The sequence below is a fragment of the Lissotriton helveticus genome, chromosome 10, assembly GCF_964261635.1.
Source record: "Lissotriton helveticus chromosome 10, aLisHel1.1, whole genome shotgun sequence".
NCBI classification, from domain to species: Eukaryota; Metazoa; Chordata; class Amphibia; order Caudata; family Salamandridae; genus Lissotriton; species Lissotriton helveticus.
The window spans coordinates 991,924,854-991,952,371 of record NC_136071.1 but is presented as its reverse complement, the minus strand read 5'-3'; the positions used below and the strand labels follow the sequence as shown (position 1 = coordinate 991,952,371).

Sequence of the window (27,518 nt, the reverse complement as noted above, 5' to 3'; positions counted from 1 at the left end):
CCACGGGGGTTTGAGAGCCTTGAGAGGCCTGTCTGAGGCCTGGGTCTCATCCCTGACCACTGTTTGTGGCCACAGTGGCTTGCTGTCTGATGGTTGAGACACACCTGTGAGCAAGTTAAGTTTAGGTGATGCACAGGTGGTGTCCACAGATGAGGAGGAGGGTTCCACATGGATTGGCACGGTGGACCCTGAGATTATGGATAGAGTGATCCAACTAGGTTTAGGACGGCGTAGAACAGGACTGCCCTGCTGTTTGGGCCAGTTTCCGTGTTCTATCGCCTTAAGCAGGGAATCCCATTGAGGTATCGTTTGGTCTACCCTGGCTTTAGGCTGGAAGGGGGTTGTGTTGAAACTGGCCCTTTTTTGCAGGTTTATCCCCAAACGTTTCGCTTCTTCCTCCCTTATTTTTCCTGACCTGTGGCTGTTGGCAATAGGACTCTGCACGCTAAACCACTGCTGATCAGTGCTAAAGTGCATATGCTCTCTATGTAAATTGTGATTGTAATTGGTTATCCATGATTGGCATATTTGTATTCCCCAGAAGTCCCTAGTAAAGTGCACTGAGTGTGCCAGGGCTGGTGATACAAATGCTGCTAGTGGGCTTGCAGCACTGGTTGTGCCACCCACATGAGTAGCCCTAAAATGGTGTCTCAGGCCTGCCACTGCAGTGCCTGTGTGCAGTCTGTGAACTGCCATGCCCTCCTGGTCAGTGTCCCCACTGACCAGGCCTAACCCTTCCCTTTTTGTGCACATTGTTCACCCCTATGGAAGGCCCAAGGTACCACCTTAGGCAGGGTGCAGTGTATGTGAAAGCTAGAGCATGTACAGGTGCAGGTGACATGCTCTGGTAGTGAATTACAACCATTTTCGTGTTTCACTATTGTAAGGCTATCTTGCCCATAGGCTATCATGGGGAATGCTGGCTACAGTGGCTACCAGCATATCTTCCCATAGGAGCAAGATAGGACATAAAAGTCTGGTATCCCTGTACTCAGAATTTAATGACACATCGTTTAGAAAAGGTGGTTTTTAAATCCTGTGTTTGGGAACAGCACTTTTAGAAAGTAGCTGTTCTCTTTTTTGACCTTTCTGTGTGCCTTGGCTGGTTTGTGACTTGACTGTCTGGTTTGAGAGTGACAGGGGCTGGGGAGCCCCCTGGAGGCTGGCTGAGTCAGCCCTAGGCTAAATGACTGCATCTGCATCTTGAGTGGCGGAAGGGGATAGCACTGGGCCTGAATAGAACTGTGCCTGCCTCCCACAGTGCTGGCTCCACCCCCTGTGGTGCGTCTGATGTCTCTGCCCTGCACTGTGAAAGGAGAGAAGGAATCATGTCAACAAAGGGCTCCAGGGCTGTGCTCTCCCTCCACAATGCTGGCTCCACCTCGTACTGGGTGGCCTTTCTCCCTGTTATGAAGTCCCAGGAACAAAAGGACTTCACCCCCAGCTTTCCTGAACTCTATTGAGAGAGTTCTGTCCTTCGTGGAGTGCGTGGCCCATATGTGGTGCCTCTGGAAGTTGTACCTGTGTTGGGAAGCTGGAAACCGAGCTTTTAAAGACTTTCTGCAAGTTTTGTCGCATGGCTCGCTTGCGTAGCGCATCCCTGGCAGTGCGATGAAATTCCCGCAGCTACGAAGGTCGAGATCATCGCAGCGCCTGTTGCCGCTGCCAGAGCCGTGGCATCCTTCGTTTGCGGGACGCACCAGACCGGCTTGGGAAGATTACATCGCTGCAAGTGTCGTCGCAGAGCCTGTCGTCGCTGGGTGAGATCACCACACAGCTTGCTTGTGGACCGCATCACGTTGCTGCGAGTGTCGTCGCAGAAGCCATCGCATTGAGGAGTTGTGAGAGAGAGATCACCGCTGGTCCGCGCATCGTCGCCCCGGAGATCGTCCCAACTCCAAAGATCATCGCATCGTGCCTTTGCAAGAGAAAACTTCCTACCGAACCTACGCACCGGAATCCATACAAGTCCGCCTTCCTCCCCATACAGACCGGATTTGTCACAACTTGCCCGCTGCTGCAGCGGGTTGTCGCATCGCCTCCCCAGAGTCTCAGGAGAAACGCATCACTTGTTTTCCACCGCATCAGCTTCTGCTTTGGATCTTTGTCGCTTTTAAAAGGTACTGTTGGCAAAACGTTACGCAACTGTGAACTTTTCACGCAACTGTAAATAATTTTATCGCTAACCTTAAGAACCTTAAGAACTCTTTTGCAACCATATTCTTGAACTGTGTATGTTGGATTTTTGTCGTTTTGGTCTTGTGTAGTTTAGATTAAATACCTTTATTTTTCTAAACTGGTACCCACCTTTGCCAACTAGAGACCCCGAGTTCTAACAGTCAGAAAGTATCAGGGACAGCTAAAGATCATCACTGTACTAGTGAAATGAGATGCCAATTCCCAAATATGTGCACAGCGATTCAGCATACAGTTTGACGAGTAAGGGGGCAGGTATATAACCATGAGGCATTCCGAAAGGGACAAAGCTAATGAAAGAGCAAGGACAAGTAATGTTGATGCTTTGGGATCTAAGTATTAGATAAAATAAAAACTACTGAAGAATTGCACCTCCGGTGCACATGAACTGCCTTCACATTGTTGAAGGATGGTGTGTTGTATGGTGTCAAATGTTGCTGGCACATATAAGAGTTAGTAGATATTAGCATCCTTCATTAAAAATATGAAGTGCATTATCTACAATCTTACCAATGATGTTTTGGTGTTTCCAGATCAGAAGGTTGATTAGAATTCTCCATAAAACGAGCTGCTGTTCAGGCTTCGTGTGAAGGTTTTGTAGAGAAGGCCATACATGGCTATCTTTTAAGGAGTCAGAAAATGTAATGTACGAAGAAAACATTAATGATTTCAAGCCAGAGAGTTTGGGATGCGGCTTAATGAATAAACACAAGAATTGAAAGAATAATGTGGAAGTATGGTGTTTGTAATGATGTGTTTGATTAACATGCCTATAGCATAATTAAAGACAATCTATGCTGATAAAGGTTATTTTTATAGTCGGTTATTTTCTATTTTCAGGGTAAGTAGAATGATTATCAATGTTATTCACAGCGTACTACTTCATTTTAGCAAAGTGCTTATTGAAGTTGTCTCTTCTGGATTTGTCGAGATGGGATGCAGGAGTCTCAGATTGTATAAATATATACAACTGATTTGGTGGGTCTGAATTTCTTTTTTGCAGTAGTACTTTTAATGAAAGATAATTTTGCTTTCTACAGGTTTTGATTATATCCATTTCTGTCAGATCGTATTTGAAGACGTTTCACGGTAGAATGGATGTATTCTATCAATGCTAGTAGTGGAAAGCGTTTGCAAAATATCCAATTTGTTCCTTATACTGTTTATTAATTTTGATGTAAATGTTTTAGATGACTGTCGTTCACATAGAGGATAGCATGGAGTTGATTATGTTATTTTCAATGCTTTTTTATATCTGTTTTCTTATCAAACTACTTTTAGGTTTATCATGGATAGATAAGTGCGTTTAGAGAATAGTAAAAAAGATCTTTGCATTAGCTACGATGCAATGGATCTCGAAAAGGTAGTGCGGATTGTATATTTGCTGAACATAAATCTCCAGGTGCAATATGACAATGTTCGTGATACAGATGTTGATCTGCTGGTGAAATATTGGTGCGAACCTGCACACTAATATACTCACAACATTAAATGAAGACAACATGTATCAATTACATGGTAGTAGTTAGCATTTTAGGACTTTGTGATATCATATGTTAAACTTGGTGCAAAAAGAAAAAGATCCCTGTGGTATGTGCTTCCAGAGTCTAAATAAATCAGTGTGGCTAAAGATGAGGTTAACTGCAGCTTGGATTATGCATTCAGCAGCACTAATAGCGGCTGTATGTTTCTAAAATACTTTGCGACTGGCGTAAAAGTTTGATCCACTGTGGTTGTGATTAAGAAAACAATTTTCGGACAGAATAACATGTAATAAAAGCCAATTTTTCTAACTTCTAGCACCAGTTAACTTTTTTTGTTTGCTGGAACCATTTTTTCCAAATGCCTGAAAATATTCCCCATAATAATGTTCATAAAAAAAGGCAAGAGCCCCATATCTTAACAGAGTTAAGAAAGATATATGTACGCATCCACAACTGAAGTACAATATTGCAATCACATCTGACTTAATACATCTCTTGTCCTCCCACGAAAAGTGGCAAAAGAAGTGGAATGGGATGGTAGACAGTAATGATGGTGCTGGAAGGGACGGTGTTCTGAGCCCCATTACACATTTCCAATGGTTCTGTTACAGAGGAGAGCCAGGTAACTAAGGGCCATTTTATCAAGAACAGGCGATAAAATTATCGCCGCTTTATCGGCAGGAAACTGCCACTAAAGCGGCGATAATGAGCTTGATAATATGCCCTTGTGAATTCCCATAGCAGCCCAGGTTCTGGTGTTAACCTGGGCTGCTATAGAATGAAGTCTGCAAAATCAATTTCCCCTATTTTTTTTAGGCTAGGCCATTCACATTCCAGGAACAGATTTTGATGTCCTGCAATGTTTTGGGGTTTTTATGGGATTTTGTTCATGCTGCTCCTTGTCATGTTCCTTCTCGACTGAGGACTTGAATATGTCGTATATTTTGCTTGTTGACAAGTTTTCCTTTTTTTGTTTCTTGAGGCCTCTGCATCTTTTATTGCCGAGTTCCTATGATTCGGCGTGCTGAGTATATCACTATTACTATCATCACTCTTGTCTTGTCTTTTCTGAGTTAGTGTCAGTAATACTTGTGGAGTGACTTTATTTGTTTTACTTTTCCTTGCTTTCCTCAGGCGTTTGCGTGCCCCTTTTTAGAGGGTTTTTTCCAAGCTTTTATGTTCCTTGCTTTGTACAAGTTCCTTCAATGAATCCCTTTGATTCGGAAATGGTGATGAGATTTCTAAGTGCGGATATTCCTCTGATCGTTCCCAGTCTTTCTCAGTGACAGGGGAGTTTCTACATTTGCTTTCTTGAAAGTTGTTTTCCTCTTTTAATGGTTTGGTATTGATGTTAAGGGTATCCTTGTTAGTTTTAACTGCCTCCTTGGGGTCTCCTTCCGTGGAAGTTGTGGAATTAAATTGTGTTTCCCTGACTGCCCCCAGCAACTCTGACATTATGGTCGGGACAGTTGCAAGCTTGTCAATTATTTGGTTGCAGTGACACATATGATATGTGATATCCTGCGCTTGTTGTTCCTTTGTAATCATAGCATTTAAGTTTTCAGACCAATATGCGATTGGAACAAATGAAACAATCCCTCTTTAAACAGATTAAGATAGATATACTGCTTCATTCGTGCAACACCCAACTGGTAACCTTCTACTTTTTTCTTGTCTTCATAACTATGACAAAAATATACAAATATTACCTAAATTGATTTAGTCTGGAGCATCCCTTAGGAGGACCTTGCCTACACTGTTTGACCTTTAGCAGACTGTACAACAACAACTAACATGAATAAAAATGTCAAAGCATGCTACAACGGAAAGACTACAAACATTTATTTATAAAGCTACCACCAAACGATTTCCCTTACATGGGCCCATATAATCCTATTACCTACTGGATAGTGGTGATACTTCTCGGAACACAGAGGAAGGGATTCTGAATCATGGTACAGAGTAAATTCCCTTTAATCCTCTATACTGTAATTCCTGCTTCTTGGGAAATCTAAGTTTATTTCTTATTTTTATTAACCTGAATCTCCCTTATGATTTGTACGGTAGAGTTCAGCACATTATAACCTGGGGTGCTCACCATTATCTTTCCAGTGTCTAGCAATTAGGGCTAGATTAATCTTCCACTTGCCCTCAGCTTTAGAAATGGTTTGTCCATTTTTCGGTATGTAAACAGTAATAATTGGAAAACATCAATTTACGGTAGTCTGGCCGGTACAAAGCTTCTGCGCATTGGCCCATGATTGTAAGAACAACAAGGTAACCACTGGCAATTGCTCAGGGCTGTAATCCAGACCATTGTTTTCCAGAAACTGTGGGGCATATTTCCCAGAATGGTGGTGCAGGGCAGTGCAACCAGTTATCTGGCTGCTGTGTGCCACAGGGAAAGGGCTTGAATGCAATGCATTTATCCAATATGGTGCATTCCTGTCCTTTCCCCTACACTGGTGCAGTTTTGGCCACCTACCGCCAACCCAGGCATCCTTGGTGAAAGGGTACTTGCATTACTGGTAGGATTGTTTTGTGCACAAAGGTGCACCTTCCTGCACAAAAACAATTCATTGAGGCGATTTCCTTTTTCTATGTGTGCTGCAGAATGCCGCACACATAGAAATTGGAAACAACAAAGAGAAATACAAATATTTCTCCTTGTTGTGCCTGACCTGGGGAGGCATACGATTTTAAGCATTCACAGAACTTCAAGGAATATGATACTTTACCCCGTATGCGTTTACAACGTGTGCCGTTATCCCGCATTTTTTACTCCGCAACAACTTTTACAATGCAGAGCTTTACACCGCAAGTCATTACAACGCATTGTCCATTACAACACAATTTACTATTCCTACTCCACCGGGTGTTGTGATGGAGAATGCGTTGCAATTACATGCGGTGTAAAACCTTGCGTTGTAAAATTTGCTGGGGAGAAAAAAATGTGGGGTATCGACATGCGTTGTAACGCAGTCGGTGTAAAAGATGTTTACCGTTACAAGTCCTTGAAAATCTGGGAATGCATCACAAACCATGGGAATTGAGAGGGAACACCCATCGCCCATGGAATGCCTACCTTGCACAGAGTAAGGCAACACAGTGATTAGCGCTGTATTGCTTTACTTGATATTTATGAAGCGAATAAAATCAATGCAAAGTGGCTTTGTGTAGCTCCATAAATATGACTTGGCGCTTTGTGTTGTGCATGTACCACATTACATGGTGCAAGCATGATGAGAGGCCTGTGTAAATATGCCTCTATGTCTTTCTAGATGGAGACCCTTCTTATTCAAATCATTCATGGCTCCGCTCCAATAGTAACTGTCCAGTCCAATCTCCCAAGCGAGGATCCCTCCAGATGGGCAAACAAGCAACCCTAGACCTGTTTCAACCTACTTAGGTCTTTGTTACATTCTTGTATTTAATATATGTACACTATGCACATGTGTATTTCCCTTTATCTTAAGGCATGAGACTTGTTATGTTCTGTATTGGGTTTGCATTCCAAACAGAGTTTTAGTAATGTAGCATTCCGCTCTTTGAAGGCAGTTGTATCCTGTTGCCACACTGTGTGCATTCATGCTGTGCTGATCTTCAATAAACCTTTCAAAAGATTTGGACTTGATTCTTACAAATTTTGGCGACGAGGACCTATTTACTCCTGCCATTTACAGCACAGGAGCGGAGTATCCATTTGAACCCATTGGATTTACATCTATTTTACTCTATTTGTTCCTGTTTCACAAGGACTTCCTTTCATCTCAAGGTACTGTGTATTGTATTTTTCCCACGATATTTTCCACCTTTAATTGTGACAATTTCTACAAGTTTTATTATCCTTTTTGGATTTTTGGACCTGTCAATAACTTCGTTGTTCTATTTTCCTTTGCCTACTTTGGATTGTGTGGCTGTGACAGTGTGGAAACCTCCTTTCAACTGTTTACCTCTTAAATTGCTTCCCGCTGTGTTCCTGCATTTCCGTGACTTATTTGCTTCATTTTCGCCAAGCGCCACGTTAAGCCTGTTGTGAGGAGCCTGCATCATTCGAAAGTGCCAGTGTGAGTCTGCATCATTTGGAAGTGCCAGCGTGAAGCTAACGCGTGCATTTTTCCTCACACGCGCCTCTCCCGTATGCTTCTTTCTTTCCAGCTCGTTATTACGCTGGCTGGAAGGAATATGTCACTACAAAGACGTCCCATTAGCACGCTGTTTGGGAACGATTACCTAGCAACCACACGGAAGGAAGCAACGGTTGTTTAGCAACACTTGGTATGCTCTGATTCACACGTAAACACAGAAACATTTCTCGGCGATTTAGCAACGCTTTGATTGCATTTATTTATACGGAAGCAGTTATTTTAAAGCATTTCACACGGAGGTACATTCTGCAATCATCATTTAACTCGCAATCAAAGGGACGTTTTCTGGATTGCCTGATGACAATTTAAACACATGTTTGGAATAGGGTTTTAAGAGATCTTCTCTGTAGTATATCATTTTTACAGTAATTCTGGTGTTTTAAATCGTTATTTACAGTTCTTAAACAATTCTGTGATATTTATAGGTATTTTACTATACTGTATTTACACTTTCTATCCTTCTTTTTATTTATTTTTGCGCATATTTCATTTCATTTACTCACTTTTTGAGTTGATAAATTTCTTTTCTCATTTACTAATATTATTTATTTTTAAAAAAAATGCAGTTTGATCCCCCAGCTAAAATTTTGCAAAACAAGGGTGAACCTCCTATGCCATGGTCAAGATGGAAAGAGGAGTTCTTTAATTACATGTAAGCTATTGATGGGGAACGCATGGGTGCTAAAAGAAAGAAAAGCATTTTACTTCACTGTCTTGGTTCGGAGGGTCAAGAAATGTTCAGAACTTTACCACAGTGCACTTCACGTCCTGGTGAAGGTGATGGTTTAAATGTTTATGTCGAAGCTTTATCTAGGCTTGAAAAAAGATTTAAACCAACTTCCAACATTGATTTAAATTGGTTTAAAATCTATACCAGGGCACAAAAAATGGTTGAATCCTTTGATGACTTTCTCACTGCACTTAGATCTCTTGGTCTACACTGTAATTTTGGGATAATGTGTGATGAAATGCTTCGGGATCAAATCATCTTCCATGTTAAAAATAAAAAAATCCAAGAGAAACTCTGGTGCATGGGAGATCCCAATTTAGAAGAAACTATCGCTGTAGCCAAATCCACTGAAATGTCAGAGAAATGGATGGATGCTGTCAAGTTAAATTCTAATCCCAGCAAACTTACATCTGAAGAGGAAGTTTGTATAGTGAAATCAAAAATTGATAACAAGCTTCCCAATTTCACACAAGAAAAGAATAAAGGAAATCTCAATAATTTTTCATTTAAAAGACAAGATAGCTATAACAATTCTTTTTCCTGTTTTAGGTGTTGTAGTAGGTCACACATTGCTTCTTTTCAAGGATGTCCAGCGATTAACAAGGAGTGCAAAATTTGAGGGAGAATAGGACATTTTAGTAATGTTTGTAAGGATAGACGGTTTAACCAAACACCTATTTCTTCCAACAGGTTGGATACTACGAAAGTTTCTTGTATTAATGATGGTACAGACGTTAGTCAAATTCAGGAGCTCAACAAGGGTTTTGTTGTATCTATTGTACAAAGGGGTTGTGTCGTTATAGGGAGTATGAGGTCTCCTAAATGTTCCTTTTATGTTTATAGTAAAGAAATTAAGCTTATGGTTGATTCGGAAACGCCATGGACGATCATTACTAAAGAATATTTTAGTGAAAAGTTAGTGAATGTATGTGATATTACAACTCTTCTACCTTCTGACATTATGGCCAAAGGTTTTAATGGATCTATGATTGATATTGAGGGTTTCTTCAATGTACCTCTCACTTTTAGAAACAGAACTGCTATGATTAAGTTATATATTGCTGTTAAAGGGGTTAATGTGTTAGGATGGCACGATCAATGTGAGTTGGGCATTATGCTCAACCCACGTTCCAAAGATCCAGTATCTTTGTGTAGTGATAAAGACATGGTAAGTACCACAAGCCATGATTGTGTGGGAAAAGAAGGTATGAAGGAAAGCATGCATTTTTGGAGTCATAACTTTTGCAAGGTTTTCTGTGATGATTTGGGAAAGTTAAAAATTTCTGCTCACAAAATTGTTTTAAAAAATGATGCAATTCCTGTTAAACAAAAATTGAGAGGTGTTCCACTTAATGTGAGAGATGAGTTAAAGGAAATGTTGAATGATATGCTTAAGGAGGACATAATAGAACCTATTGAGTCCTCAGAATGGGTTTCTCCCATTGTACAGGTGCGGAAACCTGATCAAAAATTACGCGTGTGCATTGATTTAAGGGCTTTGAATTCCAACATCATAATTGATTGCCACCCCCTTCCCAACATCAATGAGCTTGTGTCATTATTTGATGGTGCGCAGATCTTCACCACCCTTGATCTCAGATCAGCGTACCATCAAATCGAACTGACTGAGGAATCAAAGAAATACACCGCATTTATCACACCTATGGGCCTTTTCCAGTATAAAAGGATGCCGTTTGGATTGGCCTCTGCGGCTTCTGTTTTTCAGAGGGTGATGTTCCAAATTTTTAGAGACTTGGATTCTTTTGTCAAGTGTTTCCAGGACGATATTTTAGTCTTTTCTAAGAACGAACAGGAGCATGTGTCACATTTAGATTTAGTTTGCAAAAGATTGGAAGATAGCGGGCTCACTTTGAAGGCACATAAATGTAAATTGTTCTGTAAATCAGTTGAGTATTTAGGATATACTTTATCAGGTGAGGGTTTAGTCCCTAAGAAATCCAATGTAGAAGCTATTCTTAAGGCGCCAGCTCCAGTCAACAGAGAACAACTCCTTTCTTTCTCAGGTATGTGCGAATATTACAGTAAGTTTGTAGAAAATTTCGCAACTAAAATGGAGCCGCTAAGGAAATTGTTGAGACAAAAAGTTACATTTGAGTGGAAAGATGAACAAAATAAGGCCTTTGTGCATATTAAAAATGACATTGTAAGTGCTCCTACATTAAAGCCGTTTAGGATGGGTTACAAGTGCATTATAACTACTGATGCCAGCTTGTATGGTTTGGGTTGTGTTTTGTCCCAACGAGATGGAAATACTGAGTGGAATGTTGCCTTTTCATCTAGAACACTTAATGAGACAGAATGCAGATATGCAGTCATTGAAAGAGAGTTGCTCGCATGTGTGTGGGCGGTGGAACATTTTAGAATTTATGTTTGGGGAAGCAATTTTGTGCTTAGGACAGACCATAAACCCCTTATTCACATATTATCTGTTGGGGGAGGTTGGAACTCTACAGCGAGAATTGCACGTCTGTCATCTAAATTGCAAGAATATAACTTTTCTGTAGAGTATATTCCTGGGAAGAAAAATTTTACTGCGGATTTTCTTTCACAACTTCCTTGCAATGATTGTTCAGACAAGGTAAATGTAACTAAAGATATTGATTTTGTGTTGGGAATTACGGATGTAGTTCCGTCTCAATGTTTAGATATTACTGAGGAAAAATGGAAAGAGGCACAAGAAGCGGATGAAGTGTATTTAAGTCTTAAAACAAATGTGATGGAAGGTTGGCCTAGCAAAAATAGTGTTAGTTCAGATTTGTTACAATTTTTCCATATTGCTGATGAATTATTTTTTGAAGGTGATTTTATATTTAAATCTGGAAAATGCTTTCCACCGCAGGGTATAAGAGAATTAATTTTGAGTCTGCCACACAAAACTCATCCTGGGATTTCTGCAATGAAACGGTTGGTAAGGTTGTATTTTTGGTGGCCAGGCATGGACAGATTCATAGATCCCACTGTCAGAGAGTGTAATGAATGTTGTGTTAAGGATAAAATGTTAAGAGTTCATATACCCCCACTAAAACCAGTTGTTTGGCCACAGGTTCCTTGGAACAAGGTTGCTTTTGACATCTCTGGCCCCTTTTCTATTTTACCTGAATCTTTAAGATTTGCTCTGGTCATCATTGACTACCACTCCAAATGGCCGGAGGTGAAATTTGTCGCCAAGGCCACTATGAGTGCTGTCATTAGTTTTTGTAGAGAGGTTTTTGCACGGGAAGGTTGTCCTGCCACTTTGATTTCAGATAATGGAGTGCAATTAGTTTCTGCAGAGATGGAGGATTTCTTGAGTGTTTGTCAATTAAACATATTCGCACATCACTGTACGAACCCCATGAGAATGGGCAGGTTGAGCGATTTAACCGGGTGCTGAAAGAGTTTATAACTGATTCTGTTAAGGCAAAAGGTGATTGGTTGAATGTTATTAGGGAAAAATTATGGACTTATCGCATCACTCCACACACTACCACAGAGGTTAGTCCTTTTAAATTACTCAAAGGTAGAGAGCCAGCCTCTATTATCTGCCCTTGGTGGTTTAAGGAAAAATGTAGAAACTTTGTAGAGATCAAGGTTGATGTTCAGGAAGTTGCTGATAAAGTGGTTTGTAAACAAGACAAAGTTGCATCGTGGTATAACAACAAATGGAATACAAAAGAACATAATTTGGAAGTGGGTGATTGGGTCAGAATTCTCAAACCTTTTCTAGTTAGTAAGGGTATGAGTAGGTATGGTGACCCATTCAAATTAAAAAAGTTTTCAGCAACACTGTTATTACCCAAGATGGTAAGGTTTGGAACTCAAGGAAGGTGGCTAAGTGTCCTGTACAAAATGCCAACCGGTATCGGGAAAACTTTATGCATAACAATAAGTTTTGTCATGAACCTAAATGTGATTGTGTAGCATCTAGAATCAAAAAAATGTTCGGATCAGGAACAGGCCTATTGCTTTACAAGACTTTGTATAGTTTTTATGTTGCTTATTTGTTTTGTTTTTATATAAGGGAGATGTGTTACATTCTGTATTTAATATATGTACACTATACACATGTGTATTTCCCTTTATCTTAAGGCATGAGACTTGTTATGTTCTGTATTGGGTTTGCATTCCAAACAGAGTTTTAGTAATGTAGCATTCTGCTCTTTGAAGGCAGTTGTATCCTGTTGCCACACTGTGTGCATTCATTCTGTGCTGATCTTCAATAAACCTTTCAAAAGATTTGGACTTGATTCTTACAGTCTCCTCAATGAGGTATAGCTTGACTCCAATGGCACTGTGAGCACCGACTCACATCTGGGCAGATCTGCCACACTTAGGTTGCCTACTGCAAAAACAACAAGGTAATGGGAGCAATGCTTAAATTAACTGCAGCCACTGGCAATTGAAAGGGCAGCATTACAGACTATGAGTTTTCACACACAGTGCGTTCTAGAAAGAGAGCTGCCTCATGCAAAGCATTCTTGAGTTGCATGTGTTCCAGTTCAGAGAGGACATGGCTTGGAAGTTCAGACTGGACTGTTCCAATTTGAGAATGACCAATGTTGATTTGCATACTGTTGGGTCTAATCTGAGGTTGCATGGCTTGCAAACCAGACAATGGACTGCAATGTGACCCTAGTTATTCTGAGTGGTTGAGAATATTTTGAGCATTTCACCTATCAACCTTTTTTTTCTTTTGTAAGAAAACCTTAGTGGAAAACACATGCAGAGTTGATACTAGTTAGAAATTGGGTTACTGTTTTACTGGGGTATGAGCCCTCATCAAGCAGCAACCACAACTCTAGTCAGGGTAAGTGTCAGCCAAACCTTTTGCTCATCCTCTGCTAGCTTGGCACAGAGAAGTCCGGGCTAACTTAGAGTCTTGTGTAAAGTAATTGTGCAACACTTCAAACAGTTAAAACACAACACAAATAGATTCCACCACAGGTTAGAGAAACAGAGAAAAATGTAATAAATAAAACAAGACTAAAATGACAAATATCCAATCAGTAGAACCAGAGTTCTGATTTTTCAGAGAATAAACTGCAATATAGCACCTAAAAGCAAAAAGCGCCAACCACTGCTATCTGGTCGCAGGGCTGGGTTAAAGTAAAAATTCAATCCAACCGTGATTGACCATGGGTCAGACACAGTCACAGATTAGTCCTGCTGCAGTTTTACCTTCTCAAGAATTCTGGCAAGAGTCCCATTCACAGGGAAGAAGTTCCCCGGGAGGAAAGAGAGCATTGCTGGCTATGGTCGGCATGGCAAGAGGAACAGGCCGGGCATCATGGATGGATGGCCTAGAACCTCGTGGTGGTGATCCATATGTGTGAACAATGCTTACTGTGTGAATACACAAACTTGCGGCTGCTTGTGTTGGATTTCTGACTGAGCAATGAGGTTCCAGAGTGAATGGGTCAGTTCATGAAAAGCTTAAAACCCACTTCCACAGGCCAGGGCTCCTCTTGGGGGTCAGAACCTTGTTGAAGACAGGTCCAGGAGCTATGGGGAGCCTGTTATGTCCCTGTGGCTCAGATCAGGAGGCCAACAGACTAGCCCTTTGAGTCACCCTGGGGTTCTGGGTTCGGGATGTGTTCCAGGTCCAGTTCTTCCTCTCCAGGCAAGAGAGCAGCAGGTAGCAGGTCAGCAGAGCAATGCAGCAACTCCTTCCAAGTGGCATACATCAGAGTGGCAGTCCTTTCAGCAACACAGCAGTCCTTCTTCCTAGCAGGGTATCCACAGAGCCAGAAGTGCACTGAAGAGATGGTGTCTGAGTTCAAGCAATTATATCCAGTGTTGACTTTAAAGTGAGTGAGACTTCAAAAACAGCCCTTGGGAGTGCACAGAGGCCCTGCCCTTTCTCCCCTGGCTCCAGACTCACTACAAGGGGTATGCAACCCTTACTATGGGCACAGGACTGAGCCTATTCAGGTGTAAATGAGGCTGGATCCAGCCACTCACACCCATCCTACTAGGATTGCCCATTAAGTCACACCTAAGCTTCCATTGTGTGTCGCTGCCTAGGGTAAAAACACACAGTCCAGCTGTCACTCACTCCGGGCATGTGATCAGAGACAGGCAGCACATACCAACAGGCTAAAGTAAGAAAATTCAGCTTTCTAAAAGTGGCATTGTCAGAATTGCAATTTACAATTTGACTGCACCCTAAGGTTGGGTTTTAAATTGTGATTCCATAGACACCAAACTTGCAAAGTCTATCACTTCCCAATTGGACTTTACCCTTATAAAATCTATTAAGGTAATCACAATGCTATCCTATGAGAGTGATGGCCATTGCAGTAGTGAAAAATGACTCAGAGTTTTTCATTACCAGGGCATGTAAAACTTAAAAGGACATGTCTTGCCTTTTAACTGCATTGCTACCTGGCCTCTGGGGGTGACATATATGTTAAAAAGGAAAGTTTGGGCCTGGAAACAGGGTTATTTTGACAGGTCTGAGTTTAAAATAGGGGTGGGCGAAATGTGTATAGTCACGTTATACAAAGCTCTGCAAAATGGTAAAAATTCTCTGCGAGCACGCAAATGTTTTGCAAACACGCGGAATTGCTTGATCCGCCCGTTCGCGATGCTTTCTTCCTGTTTGCGAACGCTGTTTGGGTGCTCGGGGAGAAATATCTCATGAACACGTATGTTAAAAACGCGATCAAGCAAAAAATTCTGCGAAGCCGCGGATCGCGGAACTTTTGGCAATTCTGCGTTCTCCACGGAAAGCGAAATTACCCAAATTCCGCGGGCGGAATAGAATTTACCGCCCAGGCATAGTTTAAAACAGCACACACAGGCTCTGCAATGGCAGGCCTGAAACATGGTTACAGGAATACTTGGGTGACACAACCAGTGCTGCAGCATTTAATTTACAGATCCTAGGCACATGTAGTGCACTTTACTAGGGTCTTATAAGTACATTAAATATGCCAGTTAGGGATAAGCCAATACTACCATGTTTAGAGGAGAGAGCACAAGCATTTTAGAACTGGTTAGCAGTGATAAAGTGCAGGGAGGCCCAAGGCCGGCAAAAATATTTTTTGAAAAAATAGGAGGAAGAAGGTGAAATGTTTGGAGATGACTCTGCAGAAAGGGCCAGGTCCAACAATTCTGCAATTCCATAACGGAGACTACACACAAGACAAGACAATGCAAGCTAGGTTTCCATTAAGCAACCAGGTTGCAGCTTCAGTGCAGGTAATGTGTCATAAAACCCACCTCTCTGTAAGCAGAAAATATTCTTCACACCAGACCAGAAATGTAAACGTATCCTTATCAATCATGATCTCAGTACATGGGGTCAATCCACAAAGGCATTTGGCTATTTTTAGAGTAGTACTTTTGTAATGCTGGTTTTACTCAAATACAATTCACATAGTTCAGGGAACAGGTGTACATTTACACTTGTACTATCGATCATGTGAGGAGTGCTGTACTGACAAAGCCTGTTTCATAAAGATAAACGTACACTTTTGTGTAAGTTTGTTTGTTTGCTACTGACAAAGGGCTTTACGAGTAGTATATTTACTAGATTGGGGTCTCTGCAGATGAGGAAATAGATATTGTTATGTTCTGAGACTCCGTACAGCTAAATGTATTACTCATAAATCTCTTTTTGTTGAGCAAAGAATCGTAAACTTACACAAAATTGTAAGTTTACCTTCGTAAGTCAGCCCACAGTTTGTAGAACTAGGCACATGTAGTCATACATTTTAGATGTAAGTGGGGCAGTGGCAAGAGGCAACGCCTGGGAAATAGAGAATATCTACTGGAATATGGACGAGAACATGAAAAACATAAGGAACAACAAAGGGGTGGATATACAAATGTACGCCTATAAAAGTATCAGTTGTAATTCAGAAAAAATACACCACATTGCTTCAGCAGTATGTCCATCTACAAATCTACCCCTGCCAATCGTCAGAGTAAAGCAGGAACCACATATGGCTACTCACAGGTACTTCCCGGCCTCCTCGGTAGAGTTCTCTGTGGGGTTCGGCAGCTCTCCGTGCGCGAGGAGCTCCCGCCGTGAACTGTTCGCTGCTCACACGTTATGACCTGTCAAAATGTAATGAAGGGTATGGACTTTATGGAATTCTGAGTCTGGGGAGACGCTTCCTGTGACCGGTGGACCTGGGCAACCGAGTGGGGGCAGGACTACACAGCCCAGAAATCCCTCCAGAGACCGGCAGCAGCAGCAGCCCCTCCCCCTTGACACCGGGGGTTATTTCTACGCCTCATGCCTCCCGCTTTGCGGGAGACGCTTCGTGTGACCGGTGGACCTGGGCAACCGAGTGGGGGCAGGACTACACAGCCCAGAAATCCCTCCGGAGACCGGCAGCAGCAGCAGCCTCTCCCCTTGCCTGGATGGATAAAACCAGCTGACGCCACGCGCCTCGCGGGACACACGCGGGCCGAGCCCGGGCAAAGGGCGGGCCCTCTACGGCCCTCAGAGGCCGGAGGAGGACGGGACGGGCCACCTCCCTTGACCTTTTTACATTACAGAGGTAATGAGACTACGACTCCGTCCCTATACACTTGTTAAGGGATATCCCCACTGGACACTAGACGTAACCTTCCAAACATCCCTAGATTGTCTTGTTGTCTTGCAATATTTTAACACAAGCAAACCCCATCATGACTCGCAAGGGGGCTACCAAGAAACCTATCAGCCAGGGAGGCTCACGTCCTGGGTCACAAGATCATGGCAGGTCATCTCCGTCCACCGCTAACACGAATGAATCTTGCCAGATTATAGATAGCATACCCACAAAGCAATCTCCCGATCTAACGAATAGTACAGTGCAAAACCTCTCGCTACTGGACGAGTTAAATTCTCTTTGTAAAACCAGGTACGCCTTTGTAGAAGATAGAAATGAAATCAAAAGTCCCCCACCTTGCCGAGCTGAAATAACGAGTATACCAACTCCAAGCGTCAGCCCATTGGAAGACCCTTCATTACCCAAAAATGCAAATACGCAAAATATGGTAGCTCCACTTCTCTCATCCAGTAAAAGGAAGTGGGATGGGGTTAATCCCATGGGGAACGAACCCAAACTACAAAAACTGTGCTCTAGTCCTCCATCGACCGTAGCTAATCCCCCCCAAATTCAGAGGAAAAATTAGACCAACTAGTACTTCCTCTCAACTTGACTTTTCTGTCCCAGATCGAACAACTGGTTAGATCAATCATTTCTCCGTTGATTGAAAAAATTATCACTCTAGAGGATAGGCTGTTGAGAATAGAGAAAAGTATCAAGGCCAACTTACCTCCCACTGGAAAAATTGTATCACCTAACTGTTCTCACCCACCTGATACAACCAAAGTGCCTATGCCACCAGAAAAAAACAGTAATGATCAAACTCATCCTCTAGCCTCTAACTCACCACCCCCAATCGCCCCTAAAGTCTACTCCAAACCTGGTCTACCACAATACCCTGCTACTAGAGTAAAGCCTTATAAAACAACTCATATACAGCTACCTCCGGAGGCTGCACCTTTCGTATGTGGCCTTGCGGGAGTCCCAGCACTCAAACACGGAAAAACCGAATGGGAACAAGATCTACTAAATAAAGTCACGTACTGGCTAACTAAAAATAGGCCCTTGCCTCTAGACCTTGATGGTACAATCATGACTGTTAGAAGGGTGGGCTGGTTAGGTCCCCTACAAAAAGACATTGCCGGCGACTTGGTCCTAATAAGATTTAGAAGTAGACTAATTGTACCCTACCTCAAAACTTTGTATCCCCAAGAGGGAGACGGCCCTATATCCGCCTGGAACCTACTCGATTTCTATCCAAGCATGGCATTCATCCCTCGACCAAGATTAAGGACAGAGACAATTTACTCGAGGGGTAGAAACATCTGCGCATTGAGTGGTAGTGACCTTTCCGCCTTTAATCACCCCGTAACAACGCACATTGGCCACTAGTATGGAAAACTTTGAATTGTCATATGGAACTAAGGAACTTACTCCCACAGTTTGTACAAATGTCTTTAATGTATCTAAGTTTTTATGATTGTTTTAACTGTACGCTTTTATGATTTTTAAACTAAAATCGAATAAAGCTAAGAATTGAATTGAATACCCCTGCCAATCGTCAGAGTAAAGCAGAAACCACATATGGCTACTCACAGGTACTTTGAATATCCAAAAAATCAATGGAAGTACGGAATAGTACTACCATCATAAAGAACTACACTTAAAAAAAATAGAAAATAATTGGTCGTATAACTTTAGTAATTGTAGACACGTATAAAAACACATAGCAAAATACTTAAAAGAATATTAAAAAAATGAAAGTAATCAAAGACGTTAAAATGGCTGCAGTCTGCTGTATATACTACATTGTAGAGATGAAAATATAACAGATACAAGCAGAAAAGAGAAAATGTTTTGAACAATAATTGCTTGACTCATCTCACATCTAACTCTGATGCACTCACCTTCAAAATCACATCATGAAAACATTTATCTTACAAAAATACACACACACACATCTGTAGCTGAGTTTGGCTGCAAGAGGTCTTGCAGCACAAGTCAAGGATAAATATCAGATGTCTTATTTTGTTGAGATGCCTATTTCTATGTTGTTTTAAGTTCATTGTGCTATATAGTGTATGCAGCGATCTCTGCTTGTGATATGTAGAACTACATTTAGCATAATTAATCCTAAAATACTACAGTAAGTTACTAGTAGTAACTCTACAATCCTATTTGAGCTGCTGGCTTCTCCGTCCACTCATGTCAGAGGGAAAGCGATACATGTGTCTTCTACTGCCACTACTAGGCTAAATCCCCTGCTAGCATCGCCTAATTTCATCTGGGAAAGATTCATGCTCAGGTGTAGGGAAGGAACTGTGTGCCCAGATGTTTTCTGACGTACATTTACCCTTGTAAATCAGGTCCTACATTATTTGTGAATGACCAAACTAAATACAGCATCAATCGTATCTCATCTGGTGCTCAGAAATAATGTGTTTTTGGTTTTTTTGCTCGTTTATGCTATCTTGCTGAGTACATGTTCTTTATGAACTATGCAAGAGAATGCCTACATTTTGGAAACATCAGTCTTTCTTAACAGTTTCTTTAATGTGCAAACATTTCTATTTATGCATTCTTTCCCTTTATGAATTCCTTCATAGACCCCCTTACATAATTTTGTGTATATGAAGTATAAGAAAGTTGTAATGTTGCAGAATATTGAAATCCAAAAGTATTCAATCAGTAAAATATATATTGATTGGCAGGTCATTGATCATGAGTATATGTGAGATTTATAAAACCATAGAACATGAATATTTAGAGGCTCATTAGAGCTTAGAAGGATTTGAGGTCCACAAAAAATAAGTTCCCTATTCTGCCTCGTTTATAATTATGCTACCCCATTTAAATATGTGGAGCTTTCAGCTTCCAACAGTGAGTTCCCCCAGTAGTTAGGACAGGCTCCTAAAAAATTGCCAACTTTAACGCATTGTGAGGGCCATCTGATAACTTATTCTGTAAACCCAAGTGTTTCTTGTGAGGCAGGCAGGGAAAGCAGATATAGTGATCCAAGCACAGGCAGACAACCCCTTGCACGTCGGGGTCATTCATTTGTTGTTTTTCACAAACGATCTCCCGCTTTTGTAGTTTGCTTAGGTAACAGAAAAAAAAATGCTAGCTGGAAAAAAACATTAATGTCCGATGAAAGTGCTCCTTCTGGGTCAGCAGAAGCATTTTCATCAGATACTGATTGCTGCTGCAGCAGCAGGCTTACAGTATGGGGTGGGGGGGCAGGCCTCCTTCCAACAATGGCCTTGATGTACTGCCCATCGGTGCATGAATAACCCCCTAGCCGTTAACACACTATGATTAAACTAAGTTTAACATGAATTTAATAGCAGAATATGTTTGTTCCCATTATTTTCAAGGCTAGGGCCGGTCGCACCACAATTTTGATCGCTCATCGCCTTTCCACGGTGAAGACAGCCGACGTCATTGCAGGATTTGAAAATGGGATTGTGGTCGAGCAAGGTTCACACAGTGAACTCATGGAGAAAAGAGGAGTCTATTACTCGCTTGTAAAGCAACAGGTAATCATGAACAAATGGCGATGTAACACGATGAGAATGTAATACCATCATGAAATATTGTAAATTGTTTCTTATTACTGGTGTATGCTATTAACGTATTACACCTATAATAAGAAAATGGCTGCAGTTACATAGTACAAGCCAGTTGTGAGGTCACAGTACCAGCATGCGAGTCTCCTGTTGCTGTTAGTCCACAATGACAGGACAAAGTTATGACACAAGTCGGCATCCTAAGTCAGTGTGAAGAATGTCTGTGCATAGTGATAGTTATGCTGGTGAACTGTTCAAATAACACCACCGGCTTTAATGATGAAAGTACACAAGTTATGTCCATAGTGTCCCTTCATGCATCCCAAAGGTCACCTTTCAAAAAGAGTTAAAGGTTACTTAAAATCCAAAAGTTGTACATATAAGTTTAACTGCGGACGTTATTTTGGAGTGGGAAATGTAGGGAAAGCTGGGAACATTACCATGATGTTACATTGAGTCTCTAGCATGACGCTACATTTTTAGGCAACAATTAGCAGTCTAACGTTTAACACAATCAAAAAATAAATAAAGGAAAACAATACCACTGTGCAACAATTATTGCTTGTGCCGGCAACAAGAGCGAGCCTACAGGTACTTCTTTGGTATAAATATTGCCTCCATTTTTGACACGCATATATACCAATACAAACCAATCAGCTCACATGTATCCAAGCTACACTGCGTTACTGCTGGCACAACAATAGGACCATACTAACATTGAGACTATTAACTTACAGGCCATAGAATATGTAAACATAAACTGCTAAATGGCCAAAAAGAGGATCGAGATGCTTATGGTATACACAAAAGTATAGTTTGCAGAAAAAACTCAAACGCAGTATGTCTGCAAATAAATATAATTAGACCAGAAACGTAACTGAAATTAAAATTCAGCATGCCATATGTGACTAGTGTAGTGATGTATGTAGAACCATCATGCGGTAAGAATGTAAATTCGCAAACAATGACTATAGATTGTCTATTAACCAGGAAACGTGTAACGAATAAGGTGATAAGGTTAGTGTGTTTTTGAGAAAAAAGTGATCTTATGCACCATTTTGTTATAGTGAAATGCTGGCTGGGTGGAGTACTACAAACAACAACATGCCATCAATTGTCAGCCAAAGGACTTACATATAAATAAATAACATTAATTGTGAGAACAAAATTACCAGGATAGGTAGATCACAAGGGATGTACCAAAGATGACAAAATGCTAAGCAGATTACTGGGTATCAAGGAGGTCAAAGATTCCATACAGTACTAATGATACACTAGCAACAGAACTATGGGGTCTATTAGGATGGTGGGCGGACTCCAGTCCGCCTGCCACCCTAGAGGTGCTGGGATCCCGCACCGCCAATTAGGATGCCACCGCCACGGTGGCAACCCGCATATATTACATTGTGGAGGGCGGTTCTGTAAGCAGCACCCGCCACAATGCAATATATGCATGTTGTGCATTGGCATGCACCACGTGACAGGCACTGTGGGGTGCCTGGCACCTTGTGCATACCAATGTTGGGGTGTACCATTGATACCCCCAAGTGCTGCCCCCCACACCACTGGGGACCCGCAATTGGCCCCCAAAGAAAACTCCGCAATCCTTTCCATGGTGGAGTCTCCGCCATGGAAAGGCATAAAAACCCACATCATATTATGGATGGCGGTGCCTGCAAAGAACTGCCACCATTTTATGGGCCTTTTCCGTCTGGAAAGTAATTGTGACGATTGCCTACCAGCAGGAAAGCGGCAGACGGTCTTTCCGTCTGCTGCGGTATCCCCCGCCATGCTAATGCGACGGGGGTTAAAGGCCATCTGGCAGGGTTATTTGGCAGGCGGATCGCCATGGATTTAACCCAGATCTCTTGACTGGGGATGAATGTTTGATTTATTCAGCATTCCGTCCATCATTTGTGTATCATTTGCTTTCTCCTACCTAGAAGCAGGACCTCTGGTTTTAGTTTTGCATAAAAAATGTGCACCCGAATTTAGGAAGCAGTTTGGTCCTGCTAAATTGCGTGGTTTACTCAAAGTTGCAGGCTGTCATACCTTTTCAAGGCATGCATTTCCTTTTCTCATGAACTTTTAGAACTGTTGCCTTCTTGGGACTTCTCAGATAGGAATGCTGTCAAAGATTTACATCATAAGTGCGTCTCCCTGAAATTTTAACAATTTTATGAAGTTTCTCCATTCTATGCTCTCACAGCTGCTGCATATATTACTTATGTGTCTTCTGCTTTCTTCTCAACAGTAGCAATTTCTCAGAAGAAGAGAGAGATTGCACAATGTTTGTGTCATGGCCACCAAACCCATTCAGGAATTCCAGATGTTTCACTGCCAAGTCTAAGAGTGTGATTGCTCTGGCTAGTGAAATCTCTGTTGGCAGAGGGCTGCATTCCAACTCATTCCATTTGCTAACTCTCGTCTGACCCTCTACAATGGTTTTGGGAAGATTTCTTACTCACCTCTGCTAGTCAAGAATCCAATGCCCCCCACCCATGCCAACCTCCTCCCATTACCTCTGTCCCACACCATCCCCCAAGCTCACACTTACCATATGCTCAGAGCATCTATTAAATGTGAGAGTTATTCCCTATTGAGCAGTGAATATGGGTTCAGTATAGCTTTGTAAAACTGTGTTTGCACAGGTATTCCCCATTCCATAAGGACTAACTCATTAGCACAATACATTCACAGGGAAACACGGGCCAGTATCAATAATTTTGTATACCCAGAGCTCCCACATAGATGTTTGTATTCAACATAATCTGAGCATCATCCTATGTTCTACCCAAGCACTAGCCATTAGACAACACTGGTTAATCACATTCCTCTATTGAAAGCATAGTGCATTTTTGTATCTTGTTTAACAAAGTAGCAATGTGAGAAAATCATTCTTAAACAGGAATTTGAATTTGAATCAGAATTTAAATTTTATTGCTCAATTAATTAAAACCATAACAAAATTTCGATTATCGATCTCAAACACAAATTAAACTTTGATCATTGAGTGAGGTCAAACCGCGACAAAATTTCCATTATCTTCTCAACCTTAAATTAAAATTTGATCATTGAGTGTAGTCATCTATTTAAAACCCTAATAATTATAGTTGAACAAGTGACTGAAATTAATAAAAGAGTAAACAAAAACGAAATATTTACATTGCGTTCACAAGTTTTTCGAAAGTCAGCAAGAACTTTACAATCTTACAGTTTGTTTGTGTTGATGTTGCGTCCAGGCATCCAATTACTGCAGTCCTGCAAGTGCGTAGTTTCCTTACCAGGAATATGTTCCTTAGAAAGAGCCTTCGCTCCATTGTCAGCTGTTTGCAGTGACATATTATGTGAATGAGATCTTCTTTTGCATACCCGCAGAGACGGCAAGAAACGGATTCTGTATGTTTCCAGGCTGGCTCGTCGGCCATGGTTGGAAATTTACTGAACCTCAGTGCCATCAGCTTTCTTTTAATGAAGACAGAGTATGTTGCGTCCAGGTAAGCTGCTGGGGTTAGAGATCTATAACTATTGATCAGTGCCCAGGAATGTGAGCGGTGTGAGAAGATGTCTTTGTCCATGATCAGAGAATGAAATTTGGCGGCCTTGTTTAGTACCAGTTTGAATGATGAAAATGACAAGTTTTTGTCCCAAAGATTAGCGGTGCATGTTATCTCCAATGCACTAGACAGGTATTTATTTGCTTCTGATTTTTTTTGAGTTTCTAGTTCCTGCCATAGGTATTTGTTCAGATTGTTATCCGCGGCTCTCTCTTTGATCCGATACCACTCCTTTAGGCATGAGTAAAGCCGTCCCAAGCTTTCATTCTTTAATCCAAATTCTAGGCGAATTTGCTCTGGCGAAGCAGAGTTCGGCAGTTGTAATACCTTTTTATAAATTTTGGTGATTCAACTGTTTAGGAGAACGGAGTACTTGCCATTCATTGCTACGCTGGCATAGGCTAAGGTTGGAAGAACTTTGTTGGCAATCACCGTAAGTAGAGGTTTTAAAGAAGGAACTTCCAGCTTTTTCGATAGGGTGCTAAGTGCAAATGTTAATGCTCTTGATCTGTGAGTTAAATAAGTTTTCTGGGCCTTTAAGGTGAGCTTGTCATCGATGTGGTATCCCAAGTATTTATAACTTGTCACCCTTTCCAGCTGTTGTCCTTCTAGCCAGACATTGTGTGATGTTATGTGCCGATTGGTAATTAACATTGTTTTAGATTTTAAGAAGTTAAGAACCAAATTATTTGCCGACAGAAAAGCTGATAGAACCGATAGCAATCTTGACAGGCCAACCTTTGTCTGACTCATGAGGATGATATCGTCAGCATATGCCAGGTGTGTCAATTGTAAGTCGCCTAATTTTGGCGGGTGGGCGTTACATCCGTTTAACTTTCCTGAGAGGTCCGAAATGAATAGATTAAACAGATGAGGAGCCAGGACGCATCCCTGTTTTAAGCCAGATGTTATGCGCACTTTTCTCGATAATCGCGACCCGTCCCCTAGCTTTACTTGCGTCCAGGTGTCAGAGTAAAATAGCAGCAGACCCCTTAATATGCTCTCTGGAATCGCCCAAGCTCTCAATTTAGCCCATAATAGGTTCCGGGCCACGCTGTCGAATGCTGCTTGTAGGTCAATAAAGCACAGCTTCAGGTCCTGTTTGATGCGCTTGCATTTTTCCGCAATCATTGAGATGGATAAAATGTTTGATATAGTTCTGATCCCTTCTCTGAACCCTGTTTGGTTAATTGGGATCAAATCCCTCTCTCCTGACCATTTTACCAGGTCAATTAGTAGTAACGATGCAAAGTATTTGGCTTCGACATCCTGCAGTGCAATTAATCTGTAGTTAGAAGGGTTGGATCTCTCACCGCCCTTGTATATGGGCGTCATGATGGAACCGTGCCAGCTTTCCGGCACTAGGTTGTGAGTTTGGACATCAACAAAGAGTTTCTCAAGCAGTGGGCTCCAATATTCCGGAGTGTGTTTAAAAGCAGCTTGCGGGATGCCGTTTGGCCCTGGGGCCCCATTACTTTTGCCCTTTTTAAATATTTTCATTATCTCCTCAGCGGAGTTTTTTCCGTGTGATGCAGCAGGAATTGGATATTTGGACTGGCTAGTAATTGGTGACTGGCTACTGCAGTCTTCTTCCATTGTCCTTATTTGTTGATGCGATGAATGCTGTGTGTTCCCGGTAGCTATTGCTCGGTGTACTTTAAATTTAGAGGAGAGAAAGGCGACCCATTCAGATTCCTGCACGTTTGAGGTCAATACATTTCGAGGTCTTGTTAGTTCATTTACAGTTTTCCAGAATATATTTGAGTTCGGAAGCTTTGAGCTAAATAGCAATTTAGTCCAAAAGTTCTCATTTGACCTCCTTTTATGTTCCCAAACCTTCTTTTTCTTAGCGTATTAAAAGTGTGCCATTGCTGCGCATCTTTGTCATGCGTCTGTAGCTTCTTTTGAATTCTTCGCAAGTTCCTCTTTAGTTCTAGGAGTGATTTCGGTAGTTTGCTGTTGGGCCTGAATGTTTTAGCCTGTTTTCCGGGTAATTTCATTTTTTACATCAATTTCTCCAGAAAAACATTCCATGCCTGGATATTATTCATTGGCTTGTTACCCACATCATTCAGCGTGGCCTCTATTATTGAAAACCAGACCGTTTTGTTTGCTTCAGGCTTTTGATTGATTGTGCTTAGGTGACCCTCCAGTATGTGTGATGGTTGGAATCTTTCCCTGCGGAGGTTAAATTTAGTGTGCTGCATAGCATGGTCACTCAAGGGCGTGTATTCAATGTAGAAGGCATCTACTAAAAGAATTAATGGTAGGCTTACAATTGTGTAATCCAGCGTTGATTGGGAATGCGGACCGTAGTAAGTTTTTTTCGGAGGACGATATTCGTCGGTCCTGCCATTCAGGACGCGCATGCCACAAGGAGTAAGCCAAGCGGATCCTTACGAGCTCTCGTCACACTATGTGTCTGCTGTGGGACGCTCCAGTGCATGTTGTCTGCAATTAATATTTCGTCTTCCTCAAGGGAGTTTATCAAGTTGGAATTAAAATCGCCGGTTAGTATTATGTTCCATGAAGGCTCAGTGGAGCGAAGTCCCATCATTGCAATGCACAGCGCCGCATTTTTTTTCTTTTTGACTTCTGAGTTCGGTTGCGTGTAGTAATTAATCAGGATTGTTGTCTTGTTGTCGGTTGCCTTTTGTCCTGATAATTTAATTAATTGAAGGCTTGGGTCGAAGGAGTTGAGCTGCTCAGAATTAATGTTTAGGGCGGTTGACACGTAAACTGCCAGGCCTCCGATGGCTCGTCCATGGGTTTTGGATTTTTCAGCAGCTACGGTGTAGTGAGTGAAACCGGCCAATGCGATTTCTTCTTGCAGCCAAGTTTCTTGCAAGGCGATGATGTCACTGTTTGCCCATTCGTCTAATGCTTGTCCTTCCTCCAACAGTCTTTTTGCACCGGCGATGTTCCATGATATTACGTGTATTCCCCCATATGCATCTTGATTCACCATGTCTTTATTTGGTCAATACCTCTGCTTGTCATTTAGCAGACTGGGAAGCCACTTCCAGTGATCCATAGAGTGTTGGGATTCCTCGATTTTATCCTCTTCCTTTACTCCCTGAGTAAGAGTTAGGTCGCTTCTGCCTTTTGCGTTGTGTAAGATTGAGTAGACTGGTTTCCGGAGAGCGAGGTCAGTAAATTTCCTGGTAGACCGTGTTCCATAGTTCCACGTTTCTTTAATGGCAGCGGATAACGGGGCAGTGGGCTGTGATAATTGTATGCCCCATGATTGAAACCGGTCTGAGCTTCCTAGTATTAATTGGACAATCCCTG

At 41.7% G+C, this 27,518-nt stretch overlaps 1 protein-coding gene across 3 annotated transcripts in view; it reads left to right on the top strand.

Moving 5' to 3' along the window:
* LOC144784709 (ATP-dependent translocase ABCB1-like) overlaps window positions 1-27,518 on the top strand; it is a 916,046-nt gene that overhangs the window by 425,953 nt on the left and 462,575 nt on the right. For all 3 annotated transcript variants that reach the window (XM_078663661.1, XM_078663660.1, XM_078663662.1), the window contains one exon: window positions 20,479-20,640. In XM_078663661.1, coding sequence (XP_078519787.1) covers window positions 20,479-20,640 — 162 coding nt within the window. The remainder of the gene's footprint in view (window positions 1-20,478; window positions 20,641-27,518) is intronic.